This window comes from Sparus aurata, chromosome 10, assembly GCF_900880675.1.
Source record: "Sparus aurata chromosome 10, fSpaAur1.1, whole genome shotgun sequence".
NCBI classification, from domain to species: Eukaryota; Metazoa; Chordata; class Actinopteri; order Spariformes; family Sparidae; genus Sparus; species Sparus aurata.
This window is the reverse complement of record NC_044196.1, coordinates 22,952,283-22,979,239: the sequence shown is the minus strand read 5'-3', so window position 1 is coordinate 22,979,239 and position 26,957 is coordinate 22,952,283. Positions and strand designations below refer to the sequence as shown.

Below are 26,957 nucleotides of genomic sequence, written 5' to 3'. Positions count from 1 at the left end.
CTCCCAAATGGGGTGCTATAGTTGTGAGTTAGACATATCACTGCGGTGGTAGCGGCTGTGCTATGAGAAGTGTGCAGTGGAAGTTTATCACAAGGGATTTAAATCCTTATTTTATTTTGGATGAAATACAATGACCACACAAAGAAACCGCTGATGTTGCTGCACCAGTGTGAGAGGACTCTTAACTGCAATTGTTTGGTCTGGTCCTTTACTTTCTAGCTCTGTCCATCTTTCTAACAGGCTGCTGGCAGCAGGAAGAGACGGAAGCAGCAGGAGGGCTCCTCCAGAGCTTCAGAGGAGCCTCCGGAGAGGAAGACTCCGCCTCAGCCCCCGGCCCTCCACCTCTGCCCCGCAGGCCAGGCTGGAAAGTGTCCGGCTGGAGGTGAGTGCTACAGTTGTCTACTCTATCCTAGCTTGATAGTCACTACGCACATTCAGCTTACGCTGCCGCATCAGTCTGTATCTGACCCAGCCTTTACCCCCTGCCTCCAGAGGGACCAACCAGGAGCCATCCAGGAGCCTGTCTGGGCGGACAGTCAACCCTTCCTCTCCTCTGCTTCTTTTGATGCAGTGGCAGAAACGATCATGGCGTGGTTGACTGACTCTCCATACAACTCTGAGATGTGAGCTCCCAGGTAAGCGGTTTTGGCCGTAGGGCTAAATACAGTTAAGTTCTTTTCCTCATTGAATCCGGCTAAAATCAATGAGGGTTGGATTTGACTGAATTGAATTTCTTCGATTGGCTGAGCCGCTTTTTAAAAAATTTGTTAAGGTATGAAGGGAAGGAGAAACAAGGAAAGCATTTTCTTTGAATGTATTTGAGTTGCCTTGTATTTAATTCCTTCACACCCAATTACAGGGTGTGAAGAAGCAAGGAAAGCACTTTCTTTATTTGCATTCATTTGGGTTGCCTTGTTTCACCTTCTTTAAATCGATGTTGCGTTGTTTTTTTTGCGTTGTGCTGCGTTGCGCCAACTGCATTTCAGGACCACGCTCAGATGAGAATTGTGTCCTTGTCACTGCACCATGACTCAGGCAGGGTGTCTGCACATAGGGGGTGGATTTGGGGGGGATAGCGTGAACCTCCAACGTGTTTTGACCTCCCCGTGAAGCTCATCTGTGCAGAGAATTAATAGGATGACCACACCATATCAGGGGGCTCATATGTATGCCATCGCCTGTCCTTAGCCAAGAAGAGTCTGCAGTGACAAGGGCCTCAGTGCAGGGGTTCGGGGGGGGTGAAAAAACAAGGAAAGCACTTTCTTTGCATTTATTTGGGTTGCCTTGTTTTCACCTTCTTTGAATCTAATTTATTTAAATCGACTGAACAAAATCCATTTGAATTAATTTGGATGGCATTGCGTCGACTACATTTAAGGACCGTGTTCTTGTGAGAATCATGTCCTAGACGAAAAAAAGAAGACCAATAGGAAATGAGAAGAAACGAGATAAGTGGAGAATAGAGACGAGACGGGTAGTCAAGATCAAAAGAGAAAAGGAGAACAAACCAGAGGAAAAACAAGAAGAGATGCTGAGGAAACAGATGGAAAGTTAAGGATTAAAGGAATGGAAAAGAAAAGACAACATGTGAAGAAAGATCAGGCCACGAAGAGAGGAAATGTGAAGATATAAGAGACACGAAAAGAAGAGAAGGCAACAGCGAGCGTGAATCTTCTCATGTTGAAGGTATGTATTACATATTAATATCAGATTTCATGCAGTATTTAATTATACCTCTGTACCTGCGGTGTGCTGTAAACAACCATCTCTGTCTTTCATCTGTGTTTTAGGAAGGAATGTAAAGGAAAGGAAAGGAAAGGAGAGGAGGGCGGGAGGGTAATGCCAAGTGAGAACCCCCTCATGATAACAGTAAATCAATTTAAATGTCAATTTCTGTAATGATGTTATCATATAATCAATTGTGTCATAAATGAATTATCTGCCTTTCCGGTTGCTGATATTTCGGACTAGTTCCCCTTGTCTCTTATTTGTCTTTAAGAGAGAGGAGGTGGAGGAGGAGAGGAGAGAAGTTGGAGAGGAGAGGAGAGTAGAGTAGAGGAGAGGAGAGGAGAGGAGAGGAGAGGAGATGGGAGGGCAACAGGAAGTGTCTCTGCTATGCAAACGGTAAATATCGACTTATTTTGTTAACGTTACCCTTAAAGTTAATTTCATAAATAATGAGATGCTGACCTGGTTTCTGATATGTTTAACTATACCTCTTCCTTTCTTCCTATTGTCTTCTAGAGGAGAGCAGAGGAAAGGAGGCGGAGAGGAGACGAGACGAGAAGAGACAAGAAGATAACACGACACCATGGGGAGGAGGTGGAGAGGAGGTGGAGAGGAGAGGAGAGGAGACGAGACGAGAGGAGACGAGACGAGAGGAGACGAGGAGAGACGCGGAGAGGAGGTGGAGAGGAGAGGGGGGCATTGAGAGCTCATATTAAAGGTAAATATCGACTTGTTTGGTAATATTGTCAGAACTTATGAAGAACTCAATTATATCATCAAAGTGTACATGCCAAACACAATGACTGGACCCGATTGCAGAAAGAAGCTTAAGAGAAATCTGTTCTAAAGTGTTTCTTATTTTTTCTTTACAGCTGAACCAAAACTTCAGAAACTCCCAGAAGTCATCTGGCTACAATGACTTTCAACGCAATCAAACAGTGAACGTGTGTTTGAAATAAAAAGTCAAAACGAGAGGCAACATGTCAGTTTGGTTTCTGAGGTTCAGGTCATACCTTTTGTATGTCGGGGAGTCAAAAGGGTGAGTTTTGTTATTGTGTTATAATAATGTTGGGGACTTCTGCTACCCTGAAAAAAGAGTAAAAGAAAAAAGAAAAGCTTTTCATCCATGAGTAGATGCAAACTAGATGCAAACATGAGTAGATGCAAACTTCTTTCTGTGCGTTGATGTGGTTGGTGGGTTATCTTGAGTAACTGCATGATTCCTGGAAAGAGACAATTCTGTTCAAATTATTATTATTCATTTTTACAGTTAGACAGTGACAGGTTTACAGTGGAGTAAGAGAAGTTGCCTGTAATAAATCCGCTCTCCACTGTTTTCTGTCTCTGAGTGTAGCTTAATGCTAATGTCCCATTCAAGCCAATCTGAGTGAGTGAGTGAGTGAGTGAGTGAGATAGAGAGAGAGAGATAGAGATAGTATATTTTCCAACATTTTAACTATACTTAGCTGTTATCTTTCAGTTCAGTCTTTAAGGTGTGAACTCAATTTGAATATCAAAATGTTTCCCATCTTTGACACATTATGCCAGCGTTGCAGGTTGGTCTTCCAGCTTACAGTATATTTGAATCCTTCATCCCTTTATACTCATCAGATGTGACTTCACATGAATTAAATCAGAATCAGAAATACTTTATCGACTCCAGAGGGGAAATTGCTTGCTTTACAGCTGCTTCCATTCAAAGTCCCAGAAATATGCAGAAAAAAAAACTATATATAAGCAAAACATTTTCCTTTTTTGAAAGTCAACCCACGTGAAATTGGACACTTTTTAAAAAACACATTTTGACACCCGTTAATGCAGCTTGTATATTGTAAAGTGGTGAGATCTTGTCAATTTCGTTACATCTTTTACTATTATGAAGGCAGCTGGATCTGTGAACGCACCCAAGAATAATTATCCTAGCGGGCGCGTTCCGACACCACTCGAACGCATCTGACGCGGTTAAATTACGTCATATATGCGCCAACACAATATACATGTGGAAGCGGTTGGCTAAGTTAAAAGCCTGCGTGTTTGTCCGGCTTGTTTTCTCTGGTTTGTCTCAGCGTCTGCGGGTCATATCAGGGTGATGAGGGTCTTTTAAAAAGTGTCGTTCCTCGTGGACTTAAAATATTAATGGACTGTTAAATGCTGCGAGGTGCCTTTCTGCAGAGAGAAGCCAGCAAGCTAACGTCAGCAGCTAGTTGACACAGCGACATCAGCAAGCAGACATTAGTCACCTCTGCTCATGTCAGATGGCCGACGAACGCGTGAAATGTGAAGCCTCCGCCCAGCAGGAGAAAGATAATGACGGCGACGAGAGCGGTCAGAAGATAGCGAGCGGTAATGGAGAGGCTGCAGCAGAAGACCAAAGTCTGTCCAAGAGGCAGAGGAAGAAGCTCCTGAAGCAGCAGAAATGGGAAGAGGAGAGGGAGCTGCGAAAGTAAGTGAGCTCGTCCTGTCAGAAAGCTTTCATTCATTCACCGATTCAGCTGTGATAGCATTTGTCTTGTCAAACACAAGCTTTATTCAGTATTCAAACGTTATTCTCCATGGTGGCACACAGGTGCTCCCTTACATGCCAAACTCTATTCAATAATTTGTCAATTTAAGAACCATCATGTTATGTTAAAGGTTTCTTAAACATACAGTGTAGGAGTCTTCATCATGGTGCTACATCATTGCCCACATGTGCAGTATCTATCCTGTGTTTTCGGTTACAGGCAGAGACGGAAGGACAGGAAGCAGCAGCGTCGGCTTCAGAGGCAAAACCATCATCAGGAGGAGGAGGACAGAGGAGAAGCCCACAGTGTCAGAAAGCGTCCTCGCAGGGAGGTGACGTCCAGCTCACTGAAGCTGGTGGTGGACTGCAGCTTCGATAATCTCATGCTGATCAAGGTGAACAGCTCTGGGACCAGCTGTGGAGGGGTCCCCTCCATGTCTGTATTGAGGTATGGACTGAGGTTTTGACTCTCCTTGTTTTGTCTTCAGGATGTCCGGAAGCTTCACAAACAGATCCAGCGTTGCTATGCTGAGAACAGGCGATCCTCTCATCCAGTGCAGGTTAGTGAGCACCGACTGACCTGAAACAGTAGAGACGGACCTGTCCGATGTGTGACCCCTCCTCTTACTTCTGCAGTTTTACCTGACGAGCTTGGGAGGACAACTGAAACAGAGCATGGATGACAAGGACAAAGGATGGGTAAACTGGAAGGTAAGCATTACCCCGAATGATTAATGCACTGATTTTGGCAATGTTCTTTTCACTCTCCTTTTCTTTTTTGGTACTCGTCTTGTCAAGTATAATCAAATGGCTCCATTAAACGTAAAATGACATATAAGAGTGCCGTTAAAAGAATGATGGCTGAAAAAAGACGCAGCCGAATCAAAAATGTCATAATTTTTCCTCTTGGTCAACTAGCGTGTTGCCCATTTTTTGTATTTTTTTCGAATTTGTAGTCTGCAGCCCCAACCGATGCTGACTCAAGGGACGTCACTTGAGGACAGTTATCAGATGTCACACTGTTCCCTCTGTAGTTAATAGAATTTTGCAGTGGATCTCCTTTGGACTGCTCCTGACTAGTCATGTTCCTGAATCTGCACACTCGTCTCCAGTGTTTAGCAAACTGGCAGTTCATTTTGATGCCCAGTGTTCTGTAGCCCCACTGACAACTGCTGTAGTTTCAGAGATTTCAACATGTGATATCTGCATTAACTTTCAAAAATGAATGTAGTGCTGCAATAAACATATATTTTGATTATGAATTAGTATGTCAGTTATTTTCTCAGTGCATCCCTTTTTTTAGCTAAAAAATAAGATAGTCGGTCCAAAACCCCAAAGATATGCAGTCTACTAGGGCTGCAGCTGAAATCTTAGATTATCGGATTACTTGGATTAAAAAGACTCAGTTTTGTCATTTTCACCATTTTACTCAGAAAACAAAACTTATTCACTGTCTTCTTGTACTGTGCAGTTTCAAACCACGCTGCAAGGCAATTGCTGATGAAGCCAATACAAAAAAGGAAAAAAATAAATGAAATAAGTAGACATTGGGGATAGTAAAATGGAAATGCAATTAATACATATTTTATCAGATATTCCTTTATTTTCTGTTGCGACAAATAAAGGATTCAGTTTAGATTATGTTTTACTAATGCCATGATATATTCCCCAAATTTCTAATCGTTATGTGTCTCTCTGACCTCATGTCAGCGAATTAGTGTTGGCTAAATCTGCTGTCTCCTGCAGATTTGTGTTTGTGTTTTCTCTTAGTTTCGTGATGGATCAGTCACAAAGAGACTTTCCAAGAAGTAACCTGATCATAAAGTGATCTAAAACTTCTGCCTCTGTTGCTGTTTGTATTGTGATCGTCTTTGTGAATACACACGTTTTCTAGTTTTATTTTGCTGCTGTGTGCAGGACATTAACATTAAAACGGAGCACTACAGTGAAGTCGTGGCTAAGGAGGAGCTGGTGTATCTGACGTCAGACTCTCCCAACGTGCTGGAGGAGCTGGACCAAAAAAAGGCCTATATCATAGGAGGTCTGGTGGACCACAACCATCATAAGGTTTGTCTGACTTCACAGCTGCCAGTAGATGCTGGATGTGACTCCTGCCTGCTGATTTGAACTGTTCTTCACTCCTCTGTCTGGGTTTTGTTCACAGGGGATCACCTTTGAGAGGGCGAAGGAGCTGGGGATCGATCACGCCCAGCTACCCCTGAGTAGTTTTGTTAAGATGAACAGTCGGAAGGTTCTGGCAGTCAACCACGGTAAGAACTACTATCAGACCAATATGTGAGACTGGAATCATCAGCTAAGGCACCGCCCAAGTGGCTTCAGCATGCACTGTCTAGAGACAGATGTATCAGCATCTGCATTACTTTTGTCTGATATGCTCCAATATGAAACATTTTGTTTTTATAGAACATGATGAATAAAAGAGATGCTTTCTGTGACTGGTGTTTGCATATATCGATATCAGAGTTTTTTTTACTCCCAAATATTGGCATCTGCCTCAAAAACCCAATGTGGTCAGGCTCGGTTGCTGTCTATGTCTTTGGAGTAAAATGATTCTTTTGTTCTGTCTAATGTGAGCATATCTGGCTAACTGGCATTATGTTCTAACAAGCTCTATCCAGAGATGATGCATCCACTGTATGGGCACAAGTTTTGACGTATATTACCATATCAGGCTACTGGTGGCACTGTTCTGCTCTTTATAACTTAGTTCTCATTTATAGCCTTTGTATTCATGTTTCGGTAAATCCTTTTATTTATTTATTTATTTATTTAGTTAGTTACAATGAAGCATTTGATCTATTTCTACAGTTAATGTCTACATGGGGAGGAAGAAGAAAAAGAATATGATCTAATACTTTCTTATACTGAACTATGATACTTATGCTTTACTCTGCAATACAACATGGCCATAAAGGAAGATAAACTAGTGGAGCTAACGCTAACTTCACCTGGGACTTGTTAGCTTTAGCCTCAGTCTGTTTTACATAGGCACTGAGTTAGTTTAATATCATATATGTAACCGTCAGGTGCATATTTAAAATCATTAGACAGGGCTCTTTTTTTTAATGCGTCAGCTGAAGTAATTAAAGTCAGCCCGACATGAAGCTTCGCTGAGCCAGCATTGATTATAAAGCTAGCTACAGCTGATAATATTGTTGTCAGTTGTCTTTTCATTGACCAATCTTAATAATGGTTCATCTGTATCACTCATGCCTCATTATTCTGCTCCCATTGCATATATTTGGTCTCAGAGTGTGCTTTCTTCCCTCCTGCAGTGTTTGAAATCATCCTGGCATACCTAGAGAAGGGGAGCTGGCGGGAGGCCTTCTTCACCGTCCTGCCTCAGAGGAAAGGTGCCGTGGCCGTCGGCCAGGACGGAGCGACCGCCCAGGAAAGAGAGGAGGAAGACTCGGACTCAGACTCTGACACACCAGAGCAAACTGAAAAAAGAACTTAACACTTTCTAAGCATCTGAAGTCTGGACATATTGATGCTAAGGTTGTTTTCAGAAGAGTCACGATCTGTTTTGAACATATCTGTTGCTTTCAATCTTCAAGATGATTTTTTGTTTTGTTTTAAACTGTTATTTATTGAGAGTTTTACTTTGTTCCCCCTGTTATGGGATGATAACTTAGTTGAACATCTAAAAGTAATACAGCATTTCAGTTTCGCTACAAATTTTGGCAGGATATACAGATGTAAGAAATGATTTATTCTTGACTTTTATTGTTTTTTTAATTTTTTTTAATTGTTTTACGTGTCAGAGCTGTGCCAAATAGACTCATTTAAAAGAAAGCATAAAGTCAACACAAACAACATGTATGCCATCTGCAGTTTTTGAGTGTATCCAGATTGACTTTAGTTTTTTTTTCTTTTTCAAATTTGATCCAAGCCACTTTGAAGGTGGTCTCAAGTGGGATTCAGATCAGATTTCTGCCTGTGTGTCTCAGTCTGGATGCTCATATGGGATCTCAAAGTGTTTTTTTTGTGTCACCGGCAGCGAGACACACAACGCCGAATCCAGAGAGATGGAATGTGCAACAGAGTGGCTGAGCAGAGTCCAGGCTGCTGCTAGCAGAGCTGTATGAGAACATCAGTCTGTGGAGTCACACTGAGACAAACTGTGCTTTGTGACTTGAGAGTGAGATGAGTGATCGTGCCTCTGTGTTGGATTTGCCTGCTGTCTGAACATAGCCTAAAACATGCAGGGCAGGTCCCAGTGAACTGGATTAAAAAACATTGATGTACACGGCTTGGAGACGGTCGGTTTATAGCTGAATGTTAAAATATAGCCAAATAATGACATTAAAATGATGGAACAAGTCATGAAATTGTACTCTAGAAGTTATTACTGCAGTTACAATGAGTGATGTTTTTTGGTTTCTTTAGATGACGCAGGAGTCTGCACTGTGTGGTAGAAGCAGGGTCATAGGATATAGACCACCTGCATCTTACTTGAATGTAGTGACCCTAAGTGAATGTGCATTAATCGGCTTACATTGAACATATCCAAATAAAAGGTGAAAGACTTCCTGCAAACCCATAAGGATCTTCTCACTCGTGAATTTTCAGCACCAGTCCAAAGCACAACTGTAACAATCATGAGGTTTAATCAGCATCTTGATACATCTGTCTGTGGCACTGTTTATCTTGACATGTGTGTGGTGCAGGTGAGGCTAAAGTTAAGTAAGATCAAGATAAAAGGAGAGATGAGGAGACGGAATGCAGTGGGGGACATTAGCATCCTACATTTTGACTTTATGATATGTGATGAGTCAAAAATATAGGAGAAGCTTAGTTCTACCTCCTGTCCCAGACCCCAGACCTGAGTGGCAATTATCTTGATGATAAATTCCCATCCGTGCTTTAATACTGTGGGCATCTTTAAAGCACAATATAAACTGAAATGAGAGGGGCCCAAGAAGAAAATAAGTTTTAGAGTATTTTACTTTCTCAGCTTACATTGTGTTTGCTCGGTGCATAATTACTAAATATACATGATGAAAAATGATTAAGAAATACATAGACAATAGTCATCAGGGGCCTCATAGTGGGCCCTGCCTACAAATCCATCACAAGTAGAGCAACAAAGAACTATGTCATTCAAATAAATTGAATAGATTTGGGGACGTACTTGAATCAAAATACATACATTGAAGTTATCATACTTTCTGGGACCTGTGGCCCGGTCTGACAGATGTTCTGACAGCAGATGTTTGAATGTATTGCCGGACACGCGACAAACCCACAGCTCGAGGAACCACGTGACCGACAGGCATGGCCTCAGTCTGCTCAGTCAAACAGTGCTCTCGGAAGATTGGTCTCGGCGACTAAACCATGCGGTCAGTTTACATGTTTGTTTGTTTTCTGTTTTCTGTTTTTTAAATTTTTTTATTGAACTTTATCGAACATTAAAGGTCAGTCGACATGCAACACCCTCTCGAAACACGTTTCCGGGATGAGCTATAGCTAGTTGCTGTAGCAACTAAACCCGGAAGTTGTAGTATCCATAGTAACAAGGTAAGGCGACGCGTAACCGGAGCAGATAATTTCTTTATATGCAGCTGGAGCTAAACCGTCTCATAAGCTGTGGCCGAAGAGTTCGATGTCCCGAAAAGCGCTGAAGGTGGTGGTGCAGTTCAGCTGCAGAGCGGTGAGTGTGTCACCGTCTCACCTCCACCTTTTTCTCCAAGTGGGGGAATCTAAGTGTTCACAGTTTGTATCATCCTGTTCAAGTGATGAATTAGTAAAACTACTTAGTTGTATGGTAAGCTCTGAACAAAAGTTGGCATCTTCTCATTAGCAAAGCTGAGCAGCTCGGCGCGCGCAGCTCTTTACATTATGTGAGATGTAACGAGCTGGACACGAGCTGGGTGTGTTGGATTGTCATCCAGTCAATTTCAAAAAATCAATTAAAAAAAAAATGGTTGAAATTATAAATCATAAATAGCACATGAAAAGTAAAAAATCAGGAGATAAAAAAGTTTCAATTGTGAGATGAAAGTCAAATTATAATAGAAGGAACACCAAAACCCTCTCATGCAGTTTACAGTGCAGTGTTCACGTTTTTGAGATTAAATAAACTGAATTTTCAGATTAAACAGTTGAAATTGACATACACACGTCATAAATAGGCCTCTGTCTTTCATCTATCAGTCTTAGTTTTCTGGCATTTTTTTCTTTTTGTCTTGAGCTGGCAAAAAATTAGAGGGATCATATAAGGGAAGTGACTAAGTGATGTATGCATGAGACTGTGTTGTAGGTTAGTGTTGTGATCCCTTGTTATTGCTACTCCTTCCAGCAGGCCTGCATCACCTCAGCATGTGGGTCGTTCTAGAATTGGAGATACATTTGGCGTCTCCCCAATAAACCTTTTGTTATTTAAAAAGAAAAAAGACTTTTTTGAATCAGATTTTAATAATTATAATAATTATCTTAAGCTCTTACTAAGAATAATGCTAAATGTTTATTTTAAGCACTATTTATACGTGAAATATTAAGTAAATGCATATGAACCTACCCGTGATTGCCTGTCTTCGGCTCCTGATTCATACTTTCAGCTTGAATTAACATGAAATAATTAAGTGTAATTTAAAAAATGTTCTGCTTAATCTATTTACAGTTATAAATTGAATTACATAAAATATCTATTTTTTGTATTATAGTTCATTTCAGTAATAAAAAAACACATTTTGTGTTTGTCTCTATGTTCTGGTCAACTCTGTTACCTCTGTTATAAAACTGCAAAAAAACTCTCCAAAGCCTTCAAATAAAAAGCATGTGACCTGCTACCAGTGATGTCACTTCCTCTTGCTGGAAACATGCTAAAGCAGTGAGGTCTATCATGCTTCTTCTCTCATTATTTTGTATAAAATGTTCATGATACACTAAGAGTAGATTAATTATTTGTCAAATCTGTTGCTGTGATATTGCAGTGAATCTCTCATTCAATTTTTTAAAAACGAAGATATGATGAATATCCATAAAATTCTGATTTTAGACATGGTAAATGTTAGCTGGTTTGAGATTAGCACATGGACTTAAGGCACAAAATGATGGAAAACATCAACTCCGTTACAGTCAACTCTGTTACAGTCAACTCTGTTAATGGTTTTAAAGAATTGAACGATAACAGAGTTGACGATGAGTAACAGAGCTAAATGTTCTCAATCACATTTAAGTATTTTGCATTATTTTACATTTATTATGGATTTTGGGGTCATTTTACTGTAAAGGGAACATTTATGGTGAAACATTACAGGTTAATGAAATTGGATAATTTCTGTTACAGATGAAGTTTTCAACAGCAGAAAGGCAACGACAATACAGGTTATGGCGAGATGCCAACCCTGTAAGGAAGACAGAAAATTTGCAAAAAAACAGAAATAGATGCAACAGTTAGTATGGTGAGGTTGTCAATGGCTGTTTGACTGGTTAGTGTGCTTGCCTATGGTCTGGACAAGTTGGGTTTTATTCCGAGCTATCAGTCAGAAACATTTTGAAAGCTGTTTTACTTTCCAGATCAGTGATACATGAGACCTATGCAGTTATTATTCATGTTCAGGAAATTCTGTAATCAATGTATCTTTACATGTAATTAAATAGTTGTTTTTTCCATTTAGAAATGGTTTTAAAAGTTTTAGTCAGGCAGAAAATGTTGTTGATTTTGATCTTTTAACTGAGGGTAGTCAACTCTGTTATTCATATCAACTCTGTTACCATCAATGTCAACTCTGTTTGTTTAGGGTTTTTGCTTTTAAAATTACCATTAGATAAGTGTTTATTGTTAAAATATTAATCAGAAGCTGTGTCATAACTAACATTCCTACCACATGAAATTTCAAAGCATTTAATACATTTTTAATGCTGTGTTGAGTTAAAATGCCTACTGTCTTGGCAACTTTTCTGTTGAATGTGTTGATATTTGTACTCCAAAACAAAAAGTCTCAGTCTTATTAGACTAAAAGCTGAATTAATGGATGTAGAGACAAAAGTTGTCTTAGGAGAGACAAGATTTTGAATTCTAGCACATTTGTTTATTACATATATTTGACCCAATTTGTCCCTAACAGAGTTGACAGATTTTTCAGTTTCTACATCGTTTTTCAGATTAAATATTTAAAATCTTACATGTTTAAGATCAGCAAATACTTAACATGTTAACTTTAAAGTGTATTCTATAAGATTACAAAAAGTTTAATCAAAAAAATTAATCCCATTTTTAGTTTTCTTCCACACTTGAAATGTATCCGCAATTCTGGAATGGCCCATGTATAAAACCCATCCATTTTTAAGTGCTGGGCAGTTTCTAGCCTTTTGGGGGCCCTATACCAAAAGTTTTTTGGAGGCCCCCTATTTTGTGAAGCTATGATTGGGGCTTCCAAAACCTCTAAGACAGTGTTTCTTAAACTTCTTACACCAGGCCACCATTATGAGCACTATTTCAATACAGTAAAGCAGGCTTACTCTGTCCAGCTTACTGTTTTGCACCGTGCTAACCTTAGCAGGTGCTGCAGATGCTTCAGCAACGCTGCCTTGTTAGCCACTATAGTACTTGTTCTCAGTTAGCTTGAGAGAAGCTTCCAACAAATCATCATCAGTCATGTGTTATGAATGTGATGATGTAGGAGGCTGAAACTAAAATATTAAAGGAAAGATTAAACTTACTTTTGAAGGGAATTTCAGTTAAAGTATATTTAATCCAAAATATTGCAGCATTTTAATAGTCTTATAATGCAAGAACTCAAAAAACATTTCTGGGATTCCTCCACGTACCACCAGAGGGAGCTCGCATACCACCAAGAATAGTGGCTCTAAGGCATGCATTAAACATTTAAATGCATCAATCTGGTGCACTTAAAGAGGAAATGAGGCTAGGTCTGTGAAATGTTAATCTCAAATCAAAGGTGAATTAAACCTACAGAAAATGATAATTAATGGGAAACATTGGTGCTACATCAAGAAAACTACTGAAAATATACAGGAGAACATATATATTAAATAGAAAAATAGGCAACTAAAATACAAAAATACATCTAACCCCTGTACAAAAAAACCCAACAAAAAACAAACAAAATAATTTGTGCCAGATCATCACTACAGTACACTGTTTGGGGGGCCTCTGGTGGCTTCAGGGGCCCCTGTGCAACTGCATAGTCTGCATATAGCAAAAAACAGGTCTGAGTGCTATTTTACACTTCCACTCCTTCTGTCCTTAGCTCTGCTGCAGTAGCTACAACATAAATGGTCACAGGATGTACAGAATGTCGTCTACATGTTAAAGTACCAATGACAGTTTGACATTTTTAGGGAGACATTTTTAATACTAACCTAATCTATGTTTTGCAACTCAAAACTTTTCGAATTTAATATTGCCGGGCTTCCATTGTGACATAGTTTTAGTAGTATAGTAAACTGTGGTGTACTACTTTTAGACTTTTAAGAGAGGGATCTAGCCTACTTCCATTACTACCTGCTGTACTGTGCAGACTGTGGATTATCCTACATTTTCATATTTAGGTGACAGTTGGAGTAGCTGAACATATATTACATGGGCACACAGTCTTTCATTAAGGGGAGAATCTGTCAAGTGAAACACAGGAGAGTGGAGAAGTATTCAGCGTACAGTTTCACTCTCCACCAATAAAGGATTACTGCTCCAAAACTGTAAATCTTTTGGTTCAGATGATTACCTTCAGAAGGAAAGCGGGTCTGGGGTCGGATTTGATGTGTACACATTTGTGAGGTAACATACTAACAGGCCAGTGCTAATGTAGAGTTTGAGTTAGTTATTGTATACTTGTTTTATGACTTATGTATTGCAGCTGCGTCTTCTTTCAGCTCATGAATATAAATACAACTGAGAATTGTAAACATCCTGCAAACAGCTGTTTTTAGAAAATAAAAATATTTATAAAAATAAGTTTCTTGCTTCTTTCTTTCACTCACTATCAAACTGCTAGCCAGATATGACGGGAGGTAGTGTTGCCCATAACATCTTTGTCCAAGCCGCCGGAGTCAACACAAAATGAAGTTTCCTTGTGGCTCCTTTAAAAAGCCACTTCAGAGACTGTCACCCTAACATGTTCCTCCACTGTTCTCAGGTTTCTTGTCCTGGTGTTCATCTTCCAGCCAAGGATGATATATACCTGAGCATGTGCTTCATGGGCCAGTACCATCAGTCCGAATGTCTCCCTGCCGTCTTTCCTCTGCAGTTTCATGAGAAGATGACCTTTGAGAAGGCAGGTCTTTAGTCGGGTCTGATAATTTCAATGAGACGAGTAGCTGAAATGAAGTGCATGAATTGTGCTTGCGTGTGCATTTTTTAAAGAGATTAATAAGTGATTTGTTACATCCGGTCTCATTCTCTGTAAAACATATAGATAAACATGACTGCACAGTACTAACCATTATATTGACAGGAGATGTAATTAATGACAAATACAGTACATTCGTATTAGTTACAAAATAAAAAAGACTACATTTTTTTTCTGTTTAGATTTTCAGGCATGCAGTTGATCCGGGAGACATCGCTGTGATGCTTGAGTGTAAGTTACGTAAAGGTGCAATATGGAATAATTTGCCTCAAATTCATACTCCAAACAAATACGGGGCAGCAAATCCCCAGAGTTACTGCTAGCTGCTGCTAACTCTAGCTGTCATTAGCTAATTCACTTAGTTAGCCGTGCACGTATTAGCCGTATTAGCTGACTGGAGTCTGCCTGGACCGGTTAGCAAGCTGACTACAGTAAGCCATCAACATCTCTGTATCTTCACATTCTGTTGATCATTTTTTCTTATATTTGAATGTTTTTAACTTATATCTTACATACTGTACCTATAATAGTTGATTGTATAGTGATACTATCTGTGGCAAAGCTAGGCTAGCTGTTGCCCCACCAGACATTTGAACAACTGGATAGTGTATGTTATATTATTGAACAAGACTGCTTTAAAGCCTGCAGTATTCTCATGATATCTCTAGAGGAACTTAGAACACATCCAATAGTGATCTTGATAATACATGATACTGTGGATCTATCTCACATTCATACCTTTCCTCTTCAGATGAGACGGTCAGAGTAGAACTGGTGCAGCTGGTTCCTCCAGGTGATGCTGTTTATTCCCCATACCTTCTTCTGTCTACACACCAAAATGTGGAAGCATTCTTTGAATTGCCCATCAACGTGATTTCAGCCAGTTGAAGTTTAACAGGAGTGTGTATGTGCCCACAGGGGGCGACACTCTGGCCTGCTTCGAAGAAGATGCTCGTCATTTCTTATTCCCAGAGCCCAAACTGGTTCCCGCTTTCTCTGGAGTGGATCGAGAGGTTCTGATGACCCGAGCACCTCACTTCCCAGTAGGTCCAGTCCTCATACAGATTACCTTAAAAGGGTACAATAATGTTTGTTTCTATTTTCAGCTTGTGAATTAAAGATACTATGTGTTCCTCTCTCCACATGGGCACATAACTCACACTTTGTTTTTCAGACATTATTGTGTGATGCTAAGGTTACCATCTTTGACACCATCAGACTTCAAAGGCAAATTTTCATTATCTTAACTCAATTTCTGCAACAGTGCTCTTGCAGATGTGACTGGGGGGGGGCACACTAATTATGCCACATATACACTGTACTAGGGGTTTCACAGAATAAGCGACCAGTCAACCATCAAAACCACTAATCGACACTGTGCATGGTTGTAGACTTCATTGTCCATCTGAGATTTTAGCACGGTGACATCATAATGCCTCATATCAGTGCTACAGAGATGGCTCTGTAACAACCAAAGGTAACTTTAGTTTTTGAACAATGAAAAATCATTTTCCACATCATGTCATGTTAAATAAGCAGAATTGACGGTATTTAATGAAGGAAAGACTCCCGCAATTCATGCTAAAGAGCAGTCATGATGTTCCTGCCATCAGTGGCAGCTCATTAAACAGCCTCTCAGAGCCAATCCTGACAACCGACTAAGCATGATCTTTGCAATTTAATGTCACTGTGGTACTTATATTCCCCGTCCTCTCTTTTTCACAGGGCATCTCTCCCAGGTTGGAGTTTTCCACCAAAACATCCATCGTTGAGTGCTCAGCCGAGGCAGATATCAACATTTACCCCAAGGTGCCCATGGTAAAGATGATATTATTTTGCTGAAATACTGTATGTACAGTGTATTAAGTCCAAAAGTATCAGATCTGGGATGCCCACTTTAACTGGACTTGATCAGATATTCTGTGGCACCAGTCCAAACCAAGTGTCTTTTATGAGTTTTTTCATTCAGAATGTGATCAGGTATTTAATTTCACCTGAATCTATCTGAAACAGATTTACCACATGTGGTTCTAGCACAATGTTAAACATAGGCAGTTAGAAAGCCCAGTTCACTATGTAATGTTTCAGCTGTAGTTGGTTTTGAGACATCCACCCTTTTGTCTCCAGAAACCAGTAATAAATAGGAACAGGAAACACTCTAGCAGACCAAGGAGCTCCTCACCTCAGAAGAAGCAACCTCAAAACAATGGAAGGAGACGAGGTGGCAGGGTGTGCAGAGAGAGACAAAGCAGCACTAGGTCACCTTCTTACATTTCTAGATCCAAGTCCCCTCTTAGAGCTGGAAATGCCCAGCGTTTGGCCCGACTCAGCCTGGACTCTGCAGCTCCTGGCTCTGCCGACCAGGACACGAATGGCACCTCTCAGCCTGTAAGCACTACAACATGTCTTTATCGCATTTCTATCCGGCAGATGGCAGACAAGTGCTGAGTCTCCAAACAGCAGTTATTTCTATCTAGTGCAGAAATAACTCTTGAACTATCTAGTAGTGCTCTCACCCCTTATCGTCAAAAATGTCTCCAGATGTTTCAACAGCTGGGTTAAGTCTCAAACCAGTGAACTGGTAGGAAATGTGGAGGTTTTTTATGTTATTTAATACCTGTATTAAAACTGAGGAGCTCACAGCCACAACTTGTAGAACTTGTAACTTTGTAGAGAGAAAATGCCTTTTGTGCAATTCTAATTGCTATCACATCATACCTATCATAAGTTAGTCACTAACATTTCAGGAAACACTTTATATTAGCTGCTTGGAATGACATGATGAATTGCCTTCTGTTTCCTTATCTCAATTAAATGGTCCAACCTCTCTGCCAAAACAGTCACTGCCCTGTTTGTGTAAATACTGTAGCAGTCCGACCTGCTCACTGTGTTACTCTCCTGTGTGCAGCTGGTGGCTTCGTGGCCTGGAGCCAGTCGGTCTGCCTCCCCCCGGCGTTCTGCAGCCTTTACAAGCTCCTCTTCACCTTTGACCAGGTCTTCATCCACAGGTGCACATCCTCATATAAAGCTGATGTTAATAATAAACATGGTCTACAGTCTCAATCAACTTTGCATAACAGCTTGGAACATTTGCCATTATTGTTATACTACTCTGTTGTCATGACCTGATTTTACGGTAACAAGCTGCAAGTTTGATGAGCAATACCTTATCTACAGTACTACAGTACCATCTACAGTACCAAAGAAATGCAAATTTGTGATGGTTCAAAAACGATTTTCCCTTTGTCTTTGTTGTTTTAGTGAGATTTTCTCCATCTGGCAGAAGACAATCTTTATCCAGCGGTTTGGTAGGAACAATTTGTTTTCCTCCTCTTTGACCTCTTAGACAGGAAGTCATATGATTTGTCACATGTGGGCCTGATTCAAAGGAGTGGAAGCGGGCGCAGGGGAAACAGCTCGACTGTGTCCAAAGTTGCAAAATACACCTTCCAGCACCGCTAAAGTTAAATTATTAACACACTGTATCCCGTTTGTTTAAGTTGTACATAAACAGAATTGTAAAAACTACTAATTGTGATTTAGAGAGAATGCCATTTTTACACCAACATATACGTGTTTTATAAATGCTGATAAACCCACTTAAATTAACCAATTGACTCCTTTTTCCCACTGCCAGGAGATGAGCTTGCCTTTCTTTCTTTTTTTTTTTGTGGTGTGTCACTGTCAACTTCACTAAGTCGCCTGGATAAACAGGGAACAGTAGAAAGCAGCAGATCATATACCTCTACAGAAAACATCCAGAAAAGTCTTCATCAATAACATTCTGAACTAGACACATCATTTTATCGGGAACTGATGATGAAGCCACATGTGCAGTCTTTATTAGGCAGGCAGCAAGGTTTTGGCACTGACATGGAGGCGAGTAACCGCGGTGGGTACTTCAGTCTCTCTTTCAGGCTTAGCACAGACTGAACGATGTTTGAGTCTTGCCTGAATGGAGACAGATGGAAAAGTATTTTGTTGTAGGTGTACTTTGGAACTTTGAACAAAACCATACACGCTGTTTTGCTCCTGCTTTCGTTCTTTATGCTAAGCTAGGCTTACCAGATCCTGACCCCAGCTACACACTCAGAGTCACAGAAAAAAGATTTATGTCCATCTTAGCATGTTGAACTGTTCATTGGGTAAAAACCTGGGACTTTGAAATGCAGATTTGGGACTTGTGACTGTCGAAGGACTTGACTAACCTCAGGAGCGCTCATTTTGATGAATGTAAATTGATAAACACACAAAAAAGCAGACCACTGCAATGGAGACCAGTACTGGAGAATAAAGTCAACTGATTGCATTAGTGCAGATACATTCACAAGATGGTTGTTTGATAGTGAAAGAAACAAACTCCTCTCTGCTTTCACTGGCAGGTTGGAGGAATAGAAGACGACTCCAGTTCTTCAGAAACACAAGACTCGCTTGACTACCACCAAGGCCCTGACCCTTCAACACTGTGGCAGTCTTACAGAGAACGGGCCGTGCACAGCAGGTCCTTTTTTTTGACTCATGTTGATTATTGATGTTCACAGTATAATCATGCAGCTCACCACAAAGGTAGAAAATATAACACAAAATGATGTTAATGATTACACATATTGAACCTCATAAATAAAAAAAAGTTGGGGCTGATGGGAGACATATTTCTACCACTTGGAGATGGAATTATCGGAACAACCCTTTTTTCAAGTGTTTGTCCAAAGCTAGGATAAATACATGATGGACCAACAGCATCTCTCATCTAATTGTTGTACAGAGGTTACCTGGTTATCACAGTTCTCATCTGACTTTGAGTTTGTCTGCAAACAAACATTATGCAGATGACACTGGAATGTACATTTTTCAAGCCAGTAGTGATAATTTAATAAACATTTCATTTAAGGTGTAATCCCCTGACTACTGGTGTAATGTTCAGGTGTCAGTCCAGCACTCACAGAGAATGGGAAGAGGTCCAGGAGCGTGTTCGGGGACTCCTAACAACACCAAAAGCTGTCCGCCGACTTGTCTATGTAAGTAATACATAACATTAGACTCCACGTTAGGTGTCATCAGTCATCTGTTCAGTCTGGTCTTAGACTTGTTGCCACTTACACAGGCTGCTATATGTCTGTTGACTCAGTTGTTGCTGTATTGCAGTTGTAGATAGTTGTGTGATAGTTACTTGAAAATCATTTTGGTGTCTCTCTGCCCCTCTATCACTTGTTTTTGCACTATATGACATAATGAGTTTTGTTTGTGGTTAGTACCTACATCGGCAAATTGTTGCACACCTAGGATTTGGATTTACCAAAGTAGTGTTACACTCAGAAAAAATGACAAAATGTTGCTTTAATTGCTACAAATTGTCAATGAAATCTACCGCAACCACAGTGGGAACCGTGCTTTTATTTGAAACAGGCTTATGTTTTGTGTATTTTTTAAATTTTCCCCCGTTTCTTGAATATGACTTATTATGTTTCATGAGAAGCCTACAAGCTGGCTATTTTGATGCATAAGTAACTCTCAGAATATACTGAAGATCACAGATTAAGATACAACACAGTGTTTTCCACAGAATCAGACTTTAATTGTGGCAGTGGCTGTCCAGCTGGGGTGCCATAGAGCATGTGCGCTCAAGACTTCCGTCGACTGAGTTGACTAACATCCGGTTTTGCGGCGAGCTAACTTGGATGGCGATAAAATGTAATCGGGCGGTTCCTTTAGACTCTTCAAATTTTATTGGACCGAATTGCTTAAATTCTGACAGTAAAATGAGTCAAATAAATTCATGTTCGGGAAACACTGCAACAATTTAAGTGTACACGACTGTTCTTGTGTTTTAGGGGGCCACAGACTACGAGATAGACCAGGTTTTAGCCAGCAGGTCCATCTCTCCAGGACCCCCAGAATGACCTGGCAAGGCTCTAGAAAGGTGAGGTGGACCTGCTCTCTGTCTCCATGGCTCTATTCCAAACCGATTCCCACATACTCCCAATGCGGACGGAGTGTGACTCCGTTTGCTGTGGAGTGTCTCTTAATTAAGGGGGAGTGTATAATACACTGGCAAGCTTTGGAACACCCATGCCTTCTCAGACGGAAGAACATAGACATACAATATAGTTTTACACGTTTCAATTTCTATTTCTTATTCACCATATATGGTTACAAATATTATTAAACACGTATTTCCATGTATTGTATTCAACTTTTTTTTATACTTTTTTTTTTTCAATATCTCTTTGCCGTTACATTTGTATTCTTGGACAAACTGTAACATGACCCGATTTCTCCTTTTGGATCAAAAATATATTTTTCTGATTATTATACATTTCTTAACAACATGTTCATACAGTGTGACCTATAATTCTTTCATGTGTGCAAAGAAATCTATCAAACACAAACTATTGATTCTCTTTAGAAAATAACAGCACGGAACTCAGTACCTGGTGTTTCCTCCATCACAGACACAAAACGGTGCTGCACCTAAGAGGAGTGTGGTTTGTACGCTTGCATCGATACAAACTCGCTGCTGGAGGGCTTTATAACCCACTCAGTCTTAAGGTCAGCTGCTTTGGAATGACAATGTTGGGGACACTCCACAAAAAATGCACAAACAGAGTGACAGTGGGCAGGAGGACGGTGTAAGGCCAGAGTGGAATTTGGACCTATGAGTTTTACTTTTGAATCACAAACTACTACTGAAATTACTGTAATTAAGCCTTCTTTTTCTTTCATCAGCATTTTTTGTATCTAATGAAAACTCATACATACAGACAAAAAACCCACGAAACTGTGTAGTATTTATCAACAATTACTAGGTTTCCTAGCAAAATTATTTTTTTGCATCATAACTTTAATATACAGTATAATAATAATGAGCAAGGGGAGGGGAAAAAAAACTATTATCATTGATCTGGTTATATGCAATCCTGCATTTATATAAGTTAAAGTTGTTAATACATGAATAAACAATTAAATCAACTTAGTACACTATAGTGTGTTATAAATCATTAATGAAATGTTAATATTAGTGGCAATAAATGCTAAATTGTTTCGAAATGGGGTTTCATTTGATATTTTCTCTAGAGGACAGTAACAAATCTTTCAAACTGAGTCATTCACCACCTCCTGTACTGTATCTCCTAAACCGACTGTACACCCACTGTACCACAACTGCCAACTTAGAAAACCTTTCTGAGGAGCTGAAGCTGCAAAAGAAGCCCACACTTGTTTTGCTGTTTTAAGTGTGTGATGTCAAATATCTGTCTCTTCCCTCCCCTTTAGGGAACCGTGATGTCAAGACTCTCCTGATAATTGTGTGTGCAAAAGAGAGGTATTTCACTGCAGTGGTTTGATAAAAGTCGACACTCCCTTTAACGACTGGCAAAACAATGTGTTTTAAAATAAACCTTTTAGAATTAAACACATTGTTATATCTCAGTTTGAACACACCCAGGAGTCTGAGTTTGACGTCATACGCCCTGATCTTGTTAATCTATCAAGCTGACATTGCCGAGTCCTCAGGTAAATCAACCGAAGGCCATTAAAAGCTAATTGTGTCTATGGCCATGTAGCTCTGTGTGAACTACTGCCATATATCAGAGAAATAGCTGCTCACTACTGTATGACTGTGCAACATTAAGCACTGGCTCTACCAGAACATTGTGATCTATAACAGAATGGCTGCTGAAACAGAACTCTATTTTGGTGTTATAAAAAGTCAAAGTGTAGGTCCTGGTGACAGCGCAGATATTTTGGTGGTTTACGTGATCAATTTAAAGTGTTTAAATAATACTATTAATAACAGACTGTTTGGAATGAGCAGGGATTGCTGCATTGCTATGGTCCTGCTTGTTAGCAGGGCTATGCAGGGCTGCAACCGCCCCTATTAGGCCCGTTTCAGTGGTCATCTCTTTTAAAAGATGAAGTGTCTTGAGGTCTGAATGGTAGTAGGCTAAACCTAAATCCTCTCCCTAGTGGGAAAGTCTACACAGAACAACAGTGATGGCCATGTAGCCTCAGAGAGACTCAGTAGACTTCTAATGATCTAGTTCATATGATGTTTCATCTAATGTTTTCTAAAGGCAAAAGCGTTTCACACCCAAAGGCAGAACAAACACCGTGCTGTCACTGAGAAAAGTAAAATCCCATAGATTCTAGAAATGGGGATACACATTTTCAGACAATCCCTCGTTGTAGACAATCATTGTGTTACACTCTGAAGTAGTAATATGACAAATAAGAGCTCAAGAGAGAAGTTGGAGATTCAAGTTTCATTATTAATTTGCCATTAAGCAACATAAGATTATGACATTACAAATACAATAAGACAAAAAACTATACAGACTAATGATTAATAAATAATTATCAAGTCAGGAAAAAGGAGTGGAGTGTTGAGGATGAGTTGAGGATTGTTTTGGCAAATTACTTTTTTTTTTAAAGTCAAGAATCAGATAAGCCAGCTCATTTAACAGAGAAGACAAGAATTTTCAAGGTGCTGTGGATGAATCTTCACAGCTAATGAGCCTGAACCATAATCAGCCAATCTGTCTCCCAGAATCAAAAGTCACATTTTCCATTTATGTGCAACTTTTTCAGGACTTTTCCAAGACACTAACCTTCATTTCTGGAACATTGCCCTCTCCCCAAAAAAACAGATACTGCACTGTGTAGTAGAAATATGTTGCCAAATAACACAATGTTGTGTCTTTTAAGAGAAAAGCTTTCTCACGACTTACCACCTGAACAACTCGAATGAATGTCCCCGAAATGTACACTGCTCAGAAAATTAAGAGAGCACTTAATCACCACAGTATAACACCAAGTCTGCTAAACTTCAGGGATATCAATATGTCAATTTAGGAAGTGATTGTGAATCAGTTTCACCTGCTTTTGTGCAAATGAAAGTGACAACAGGTGCAATGGAGAGGAAAAAGCAAGACAACCCTCAAAAGGGGCATGTTTTTACATGTGGTAGACACTTGCTCACTCCTTATCCTTCCTGACTGATTCTTCTCTAGTTTTTGTTTTCTGTTAGTGTCCTTGTCACTACTGGTAGCATGTGGTGGTACCTGCAGCCAGTTCGACATGATTTCCTCGTGGTTCAGGACAATGGCCGGCCTCATGTGGCCAGAGTGTGTAGGCAGTTCCTGGATGACCAAGGCATTGATGACACTGACTAGCTCTCCTATTTTATTAGGTTATGAGGTTTTATTAGGTTATTTATTGGCATAATTCTGTTTGGATTAGTGTATGATCCCCTGAAATTGAGAATTGTTGTGTTTCTCCTATCTTAGAATGGGCTCTAAATAGGGAGTGGCTCCTCTTCCATAGAGTTGACCGTGTTGCACCAATGTTTAGTAGTCCAGAATGGACAAACCATACAGTGGCTTGAGAGTGGGCCAACGTGGCTTCTCCTACACTCTTGGAAATGGTGAGCAGAATGTCATTCAGTTAGTTGCAATCTACAACCTCACGACTTGTTGCCACTAAATCCTACAGTCCTTTAAAGAAATTGAGTGTTAAATCAAAGTGAACAATCTCACTGTCGTGAGCATGGCGGATATGGTTAATGTCAATGAAAGGACATAATCAGTCAAAAAATGAGCAACATACTTTTATTTGCTTGCAGTTACACATAATGTAGTACATGTTGATTCACATAGTGTAGGTACTGTAGTTGTCTATACAGAAAAGGGGTTGGATGATGCCAGTGTGCTTTTGAAATGTAGAATACAACCTGATTTGCGAGGGCTTGCGATCTGCATGCTAGTACAGAATTACAAACAAGTCACTTCAGTCACATGTTTATTTCATTTGTGGCCCTTCTGGCAGTGTATGGACGACTAAAATGGAGACACTGAGGCTTAGACTACATTCCAGAAACAATGGATTTGGACATTTTTTGACCTCTTGGGATAAAAGGGATGGAACAACCAACATTAAAAACCAAGTTGAACAGGCAAGATATGTTAACGTTATCCCCAAGTATATAGTCATGTGAAATCACACTAAACCTGACAGCACTCTGTAAACACCATTACATACTTCAGGATAAAGCTGAAAGATAAAGTGCCATTAGCAGTTGCTATTTCTTCTATGCTCTGTAGCTACTAACATCGCAAAGTATTCAAGCATTAGCTGTTGCTTTTGAAACAGTTTTTTTTTTTTTACACTGACCAAAGAAAATCTCACAAACGTTTCTTCTGTTAGTTTTTCAAGCTGGACAGTTTGAATTAGCATTTCTACCAGCTATTGAGCAAAATACTCAGTCGAAGCTGGAAGTTGTCCCCTAATGAATTTAGATCATGTTGGTTTTTGTTCTTGAATACATACCTAGATTAGCATGTGATGGAGTGTCATTGAGCTGTGTTGCAATGGACCAGTGTGTGTCTGCCAGGACATTCGAAAAGTGTTTGGCTCAGACTGGCTAGGCGCGGCTGGGGTTTCGCATTTCCCACCACAACTGGTCTACCTGCTTGGAGGTGTGCATCAAACAAATGATGCTCTTTTCTCAATTCATGCAGTACAAGGAATCACCACTGACAAATTGTCTCTGCTTATTCTGTTACAATCACGTTTAACTTACTATAACTCCTTCACAATAAAAGCCCACGTGATTTGGTCATTTAAAAGCTTTTATTATGAAGCAGCATTACGAGAAATGTGTTTTCACTGGCAGTTACTAAACCTGACTCCTCAAACAGCTGAAAGGGAGCACAATACAAACAGCAAAACACAGCAGGTGTGTGTTTTGGATGAGAGGAACTAAAGAGATCAGTTAGAAGCTCCAAAAGTACTAAGTTTCAAAAACGTCTTCTCTCAGGTTTCCTGCACTGACATGAGTTGAGCATCGATTTTAGGCTTGGAGGCAGGGCGGCCGCAGCTTGGCCCCACTCAGGAGCAGGTCTGATGCAGGCACGGGTTGCAGGCTCAACTCGGCATAGTAAAACTGGTGATGGAAAAGCTCTGTTTAATGCAGCGCAAGTGGAAAACAGCGTGTGTAGTTACCACAGCAGATGTGAGGAAACTACTGCTGAGAGTGAATATGAATAAGGCTGCTGGTCAAGATAATATACCTGGCCGTGTGCTGAAAACATGTGCCGGAAAGTAGGAGACTGTTCCCTCCTGCCTCAAGACAGTCATCATCATTCCTGTAACTGAAAATTCTGCTGTGTCTAGTCTTAATGCACACCACCCTGTGGCTCTCACCCCCATCCTGATTAAGTGCTTCGAGAAACTGGTTCTCAATCTTAAGCACATCAGAGACAACGTCCCTGCCAGCCGGGACACTCACAGGTATGCTTTCAGAAACAACAGATCCACAGAGAACTGGAGAACTCTATTGTGAAGTATGCTGACACCACCATCATCATGATAAAAAACTACGAGCGTTCCTATCATGAGGAAATCAACTATTTTGCAGAGTGGCACACAGAAAACAAGCTACTGCTAAACATTACCAGAACCAAAGAAAGAAATAGTTCATTTTAGAAAAAAAGGAGGCAATGACACACACCCATGTCTACATCAGTGGAGCTGAGGTAAAGCAGGTGAACAGATTTAGGTTCCTTGGAGTTACCATCACTGAGATCATGGTCAACACATGTCACCACACTGGTTTAAAAAACACAGAAAAGGCTCTACTTCTTACAGAAACCTAGGAAGGCTAAATTCTGCAGCAAGATCCTGGTCAAATTTTACAGATGCGCAAAAGAAAGCATCCTGACTGGAATCATCACAAACCGGTGTGGTTTAATGCCGCCCAGAACAGGAAGGCTCGACAGAGAGTGATCAAACCAGCAGAACAACCAGCAGAGCCCAAAGATACTAAAAGACAACAGTCTGCCAGCCACAGTCTGTTCACCCTGCTGCCTTCTGACAACAGACACAGGAGTATCTGCTGCTGTACCACCAGACCACAGAGTAACTTCATTCCTCAGACTGTGAGACACCTCAACTCATCCTCTTGTACTCTTGTATTTAAAAAAAGATTACAATAAATGTACCATGTAACCTTGCAATTTCAAAATGTAATTGTTAGACTGGCATTTAATTAACTATTGTTGCTCCCCGGAAGATAAACCCTTCTATTATAAACACTGCTTTACCTTTTTTATGGCACTGTCATCCACCTAAATGTCAGCTTAGTACAAAAGATATGTCAACATTACATTTGAGGCAGCAAGTAATTATTATTTTTTATTATTAATCCTGCAATCAATTTTTCCTTTTTTTTGCTCTCTGTCCAAATTGACATCTTTAAACATCTTGTTTTGCCTTGTTTTGCCTTGTACAGTATAAGTATTCCATTTTAAAATCTGACAAGTTTTGTCACTTGAATCCACAAATCAAATATTAAGTACTTTGCTATTAAGAAATTGATTGACTCATCATTTTGT

At 40.1% G+C, this 26,957-nt stretch overlaps 2 protein-coding genes across 5 annotated transcripts; both read left to right on the top strand.

The window, feature by feature from the left end:
• Positions 1 to 3,684: 3,684 nt before the first annotated feature.
• trmt10a (tRNA methyltransferase 10A) lies at positions 3,685 to 8,782 on the top strand. Its single transcript, XM_030429609.1, has 7 exons — positions 3,685 to 4,171; positions 4,452 to 4,626; positions 4,720 to 4,791; positions 4,868 to 4,942; positions 6,149 to 6,298; positions 6,396 to 6,501; positions 7,528 to 8,782. Exons 1-7 carry the CDS (start codon positions 3,984 to 3,986, stop codon positions 7,707 to 7,709), a joined length of 948 nt encoding a protein of 315 aa, XP_030285469.1. The 5' UTR covers positions 3,685 to 3,983; the 3' UTR covers positions 7,710 to 8,782.
• A 757-nt stretch (positions 8,783 to 9,539) lies between these two features.
• Positions 9,540 to 21,979, top strand: spata6l (spermatogenesis associated 6-like). Of its 4 annotated transcripts, none has more exons than XM_030429980.1 (13): positions 9,543 to 9,905; positions 14,356 to 14,493; positions 14,751 to 14,799; positions 15,320 to 15,361; positions 15,487 to 15,611; positions 16,294 to 16,377; positions 16,696 to 16,956; positions 17,477 to 17,576; positions 17,830 to 17,876; positions 18,951 to 19,069; positions 19,460 to 19,586; positions 20,400 to 20,488; positions 21,841 to 21,979. In XM_030429980.1, the coding sequence occupies exons 1-12, from the start codon at positions 9,858 to 9,860 to the stop codon at positions 20,466 to 20,468; spliced, it is 1,209 nt and encodes a 402-aa protein (XP_030285840.1). In that variant the 5' UTR covers positions 9,543 to 9,857; the 3' UTR covers positions 20,469 to 20,488; positions 21,841 to 21,979. The 4 variants fall into 4 exon arrangements, with proteins under 4 accessions (XP_030285842.1, XP_030285840.1, XP_030285839.1 ...); XM_030429979.1 differs by having other exon boundaries at positions 9,547 to 9,905; positions 16,294 to 16,386; XM_030429981.1 differs by having other exon boundaries at positions 9,550 to 9,905; positions 16,294 to 16,386; positions 19,493 to 19,586.
• Positions 21,980 to 26,957: the final 4,978 nt, after the last annotated feature.

Coding starts and splice junctions, on each gene's coding strand:
- trmt10a (XM_030429609.1), top strand. CDS start 3,984: ATGGCCGACGAACGCGTGAAATGTGAAGCCTCCGCCCAGCAGGAGAAA. Junction 4,792..4,867: donor GATCCTCTCATCCAGTGCAG/GTTAGTGAGCAC, acceptor TTACTTCTGCAG/TTTTACCTGACGAGCTTGGG. Junction 6,299..6,395: donor TGGACCACAACCATCATAAG/GTTTGTCTGACT, acceptor TTTTGTTCACAG/GGGATCACCTTTGAGAGGGC.
- spata6l (XM_030429979.1), top strand. CDS start 9,858: ATGTCCCGAAAAGCGCTGAAGGTGGTGGTGCAGTTCAGCTGCAGAGCG. Junction 9,906..14,355: donor TGCAGTTCAGCTGCAGAGCG/GTGAGTGTGTCA, acceptor CACTGTTCTCAG/GTTTCTTGTCCTGGTGTTCA. Junction 19,070..19,459: donor GAACGGGCCGTGCACAGCAG/GTCCTTTTTTTT, acceptor ATTTCATTTAAG/GTGTAATCCCCTGACTACTG.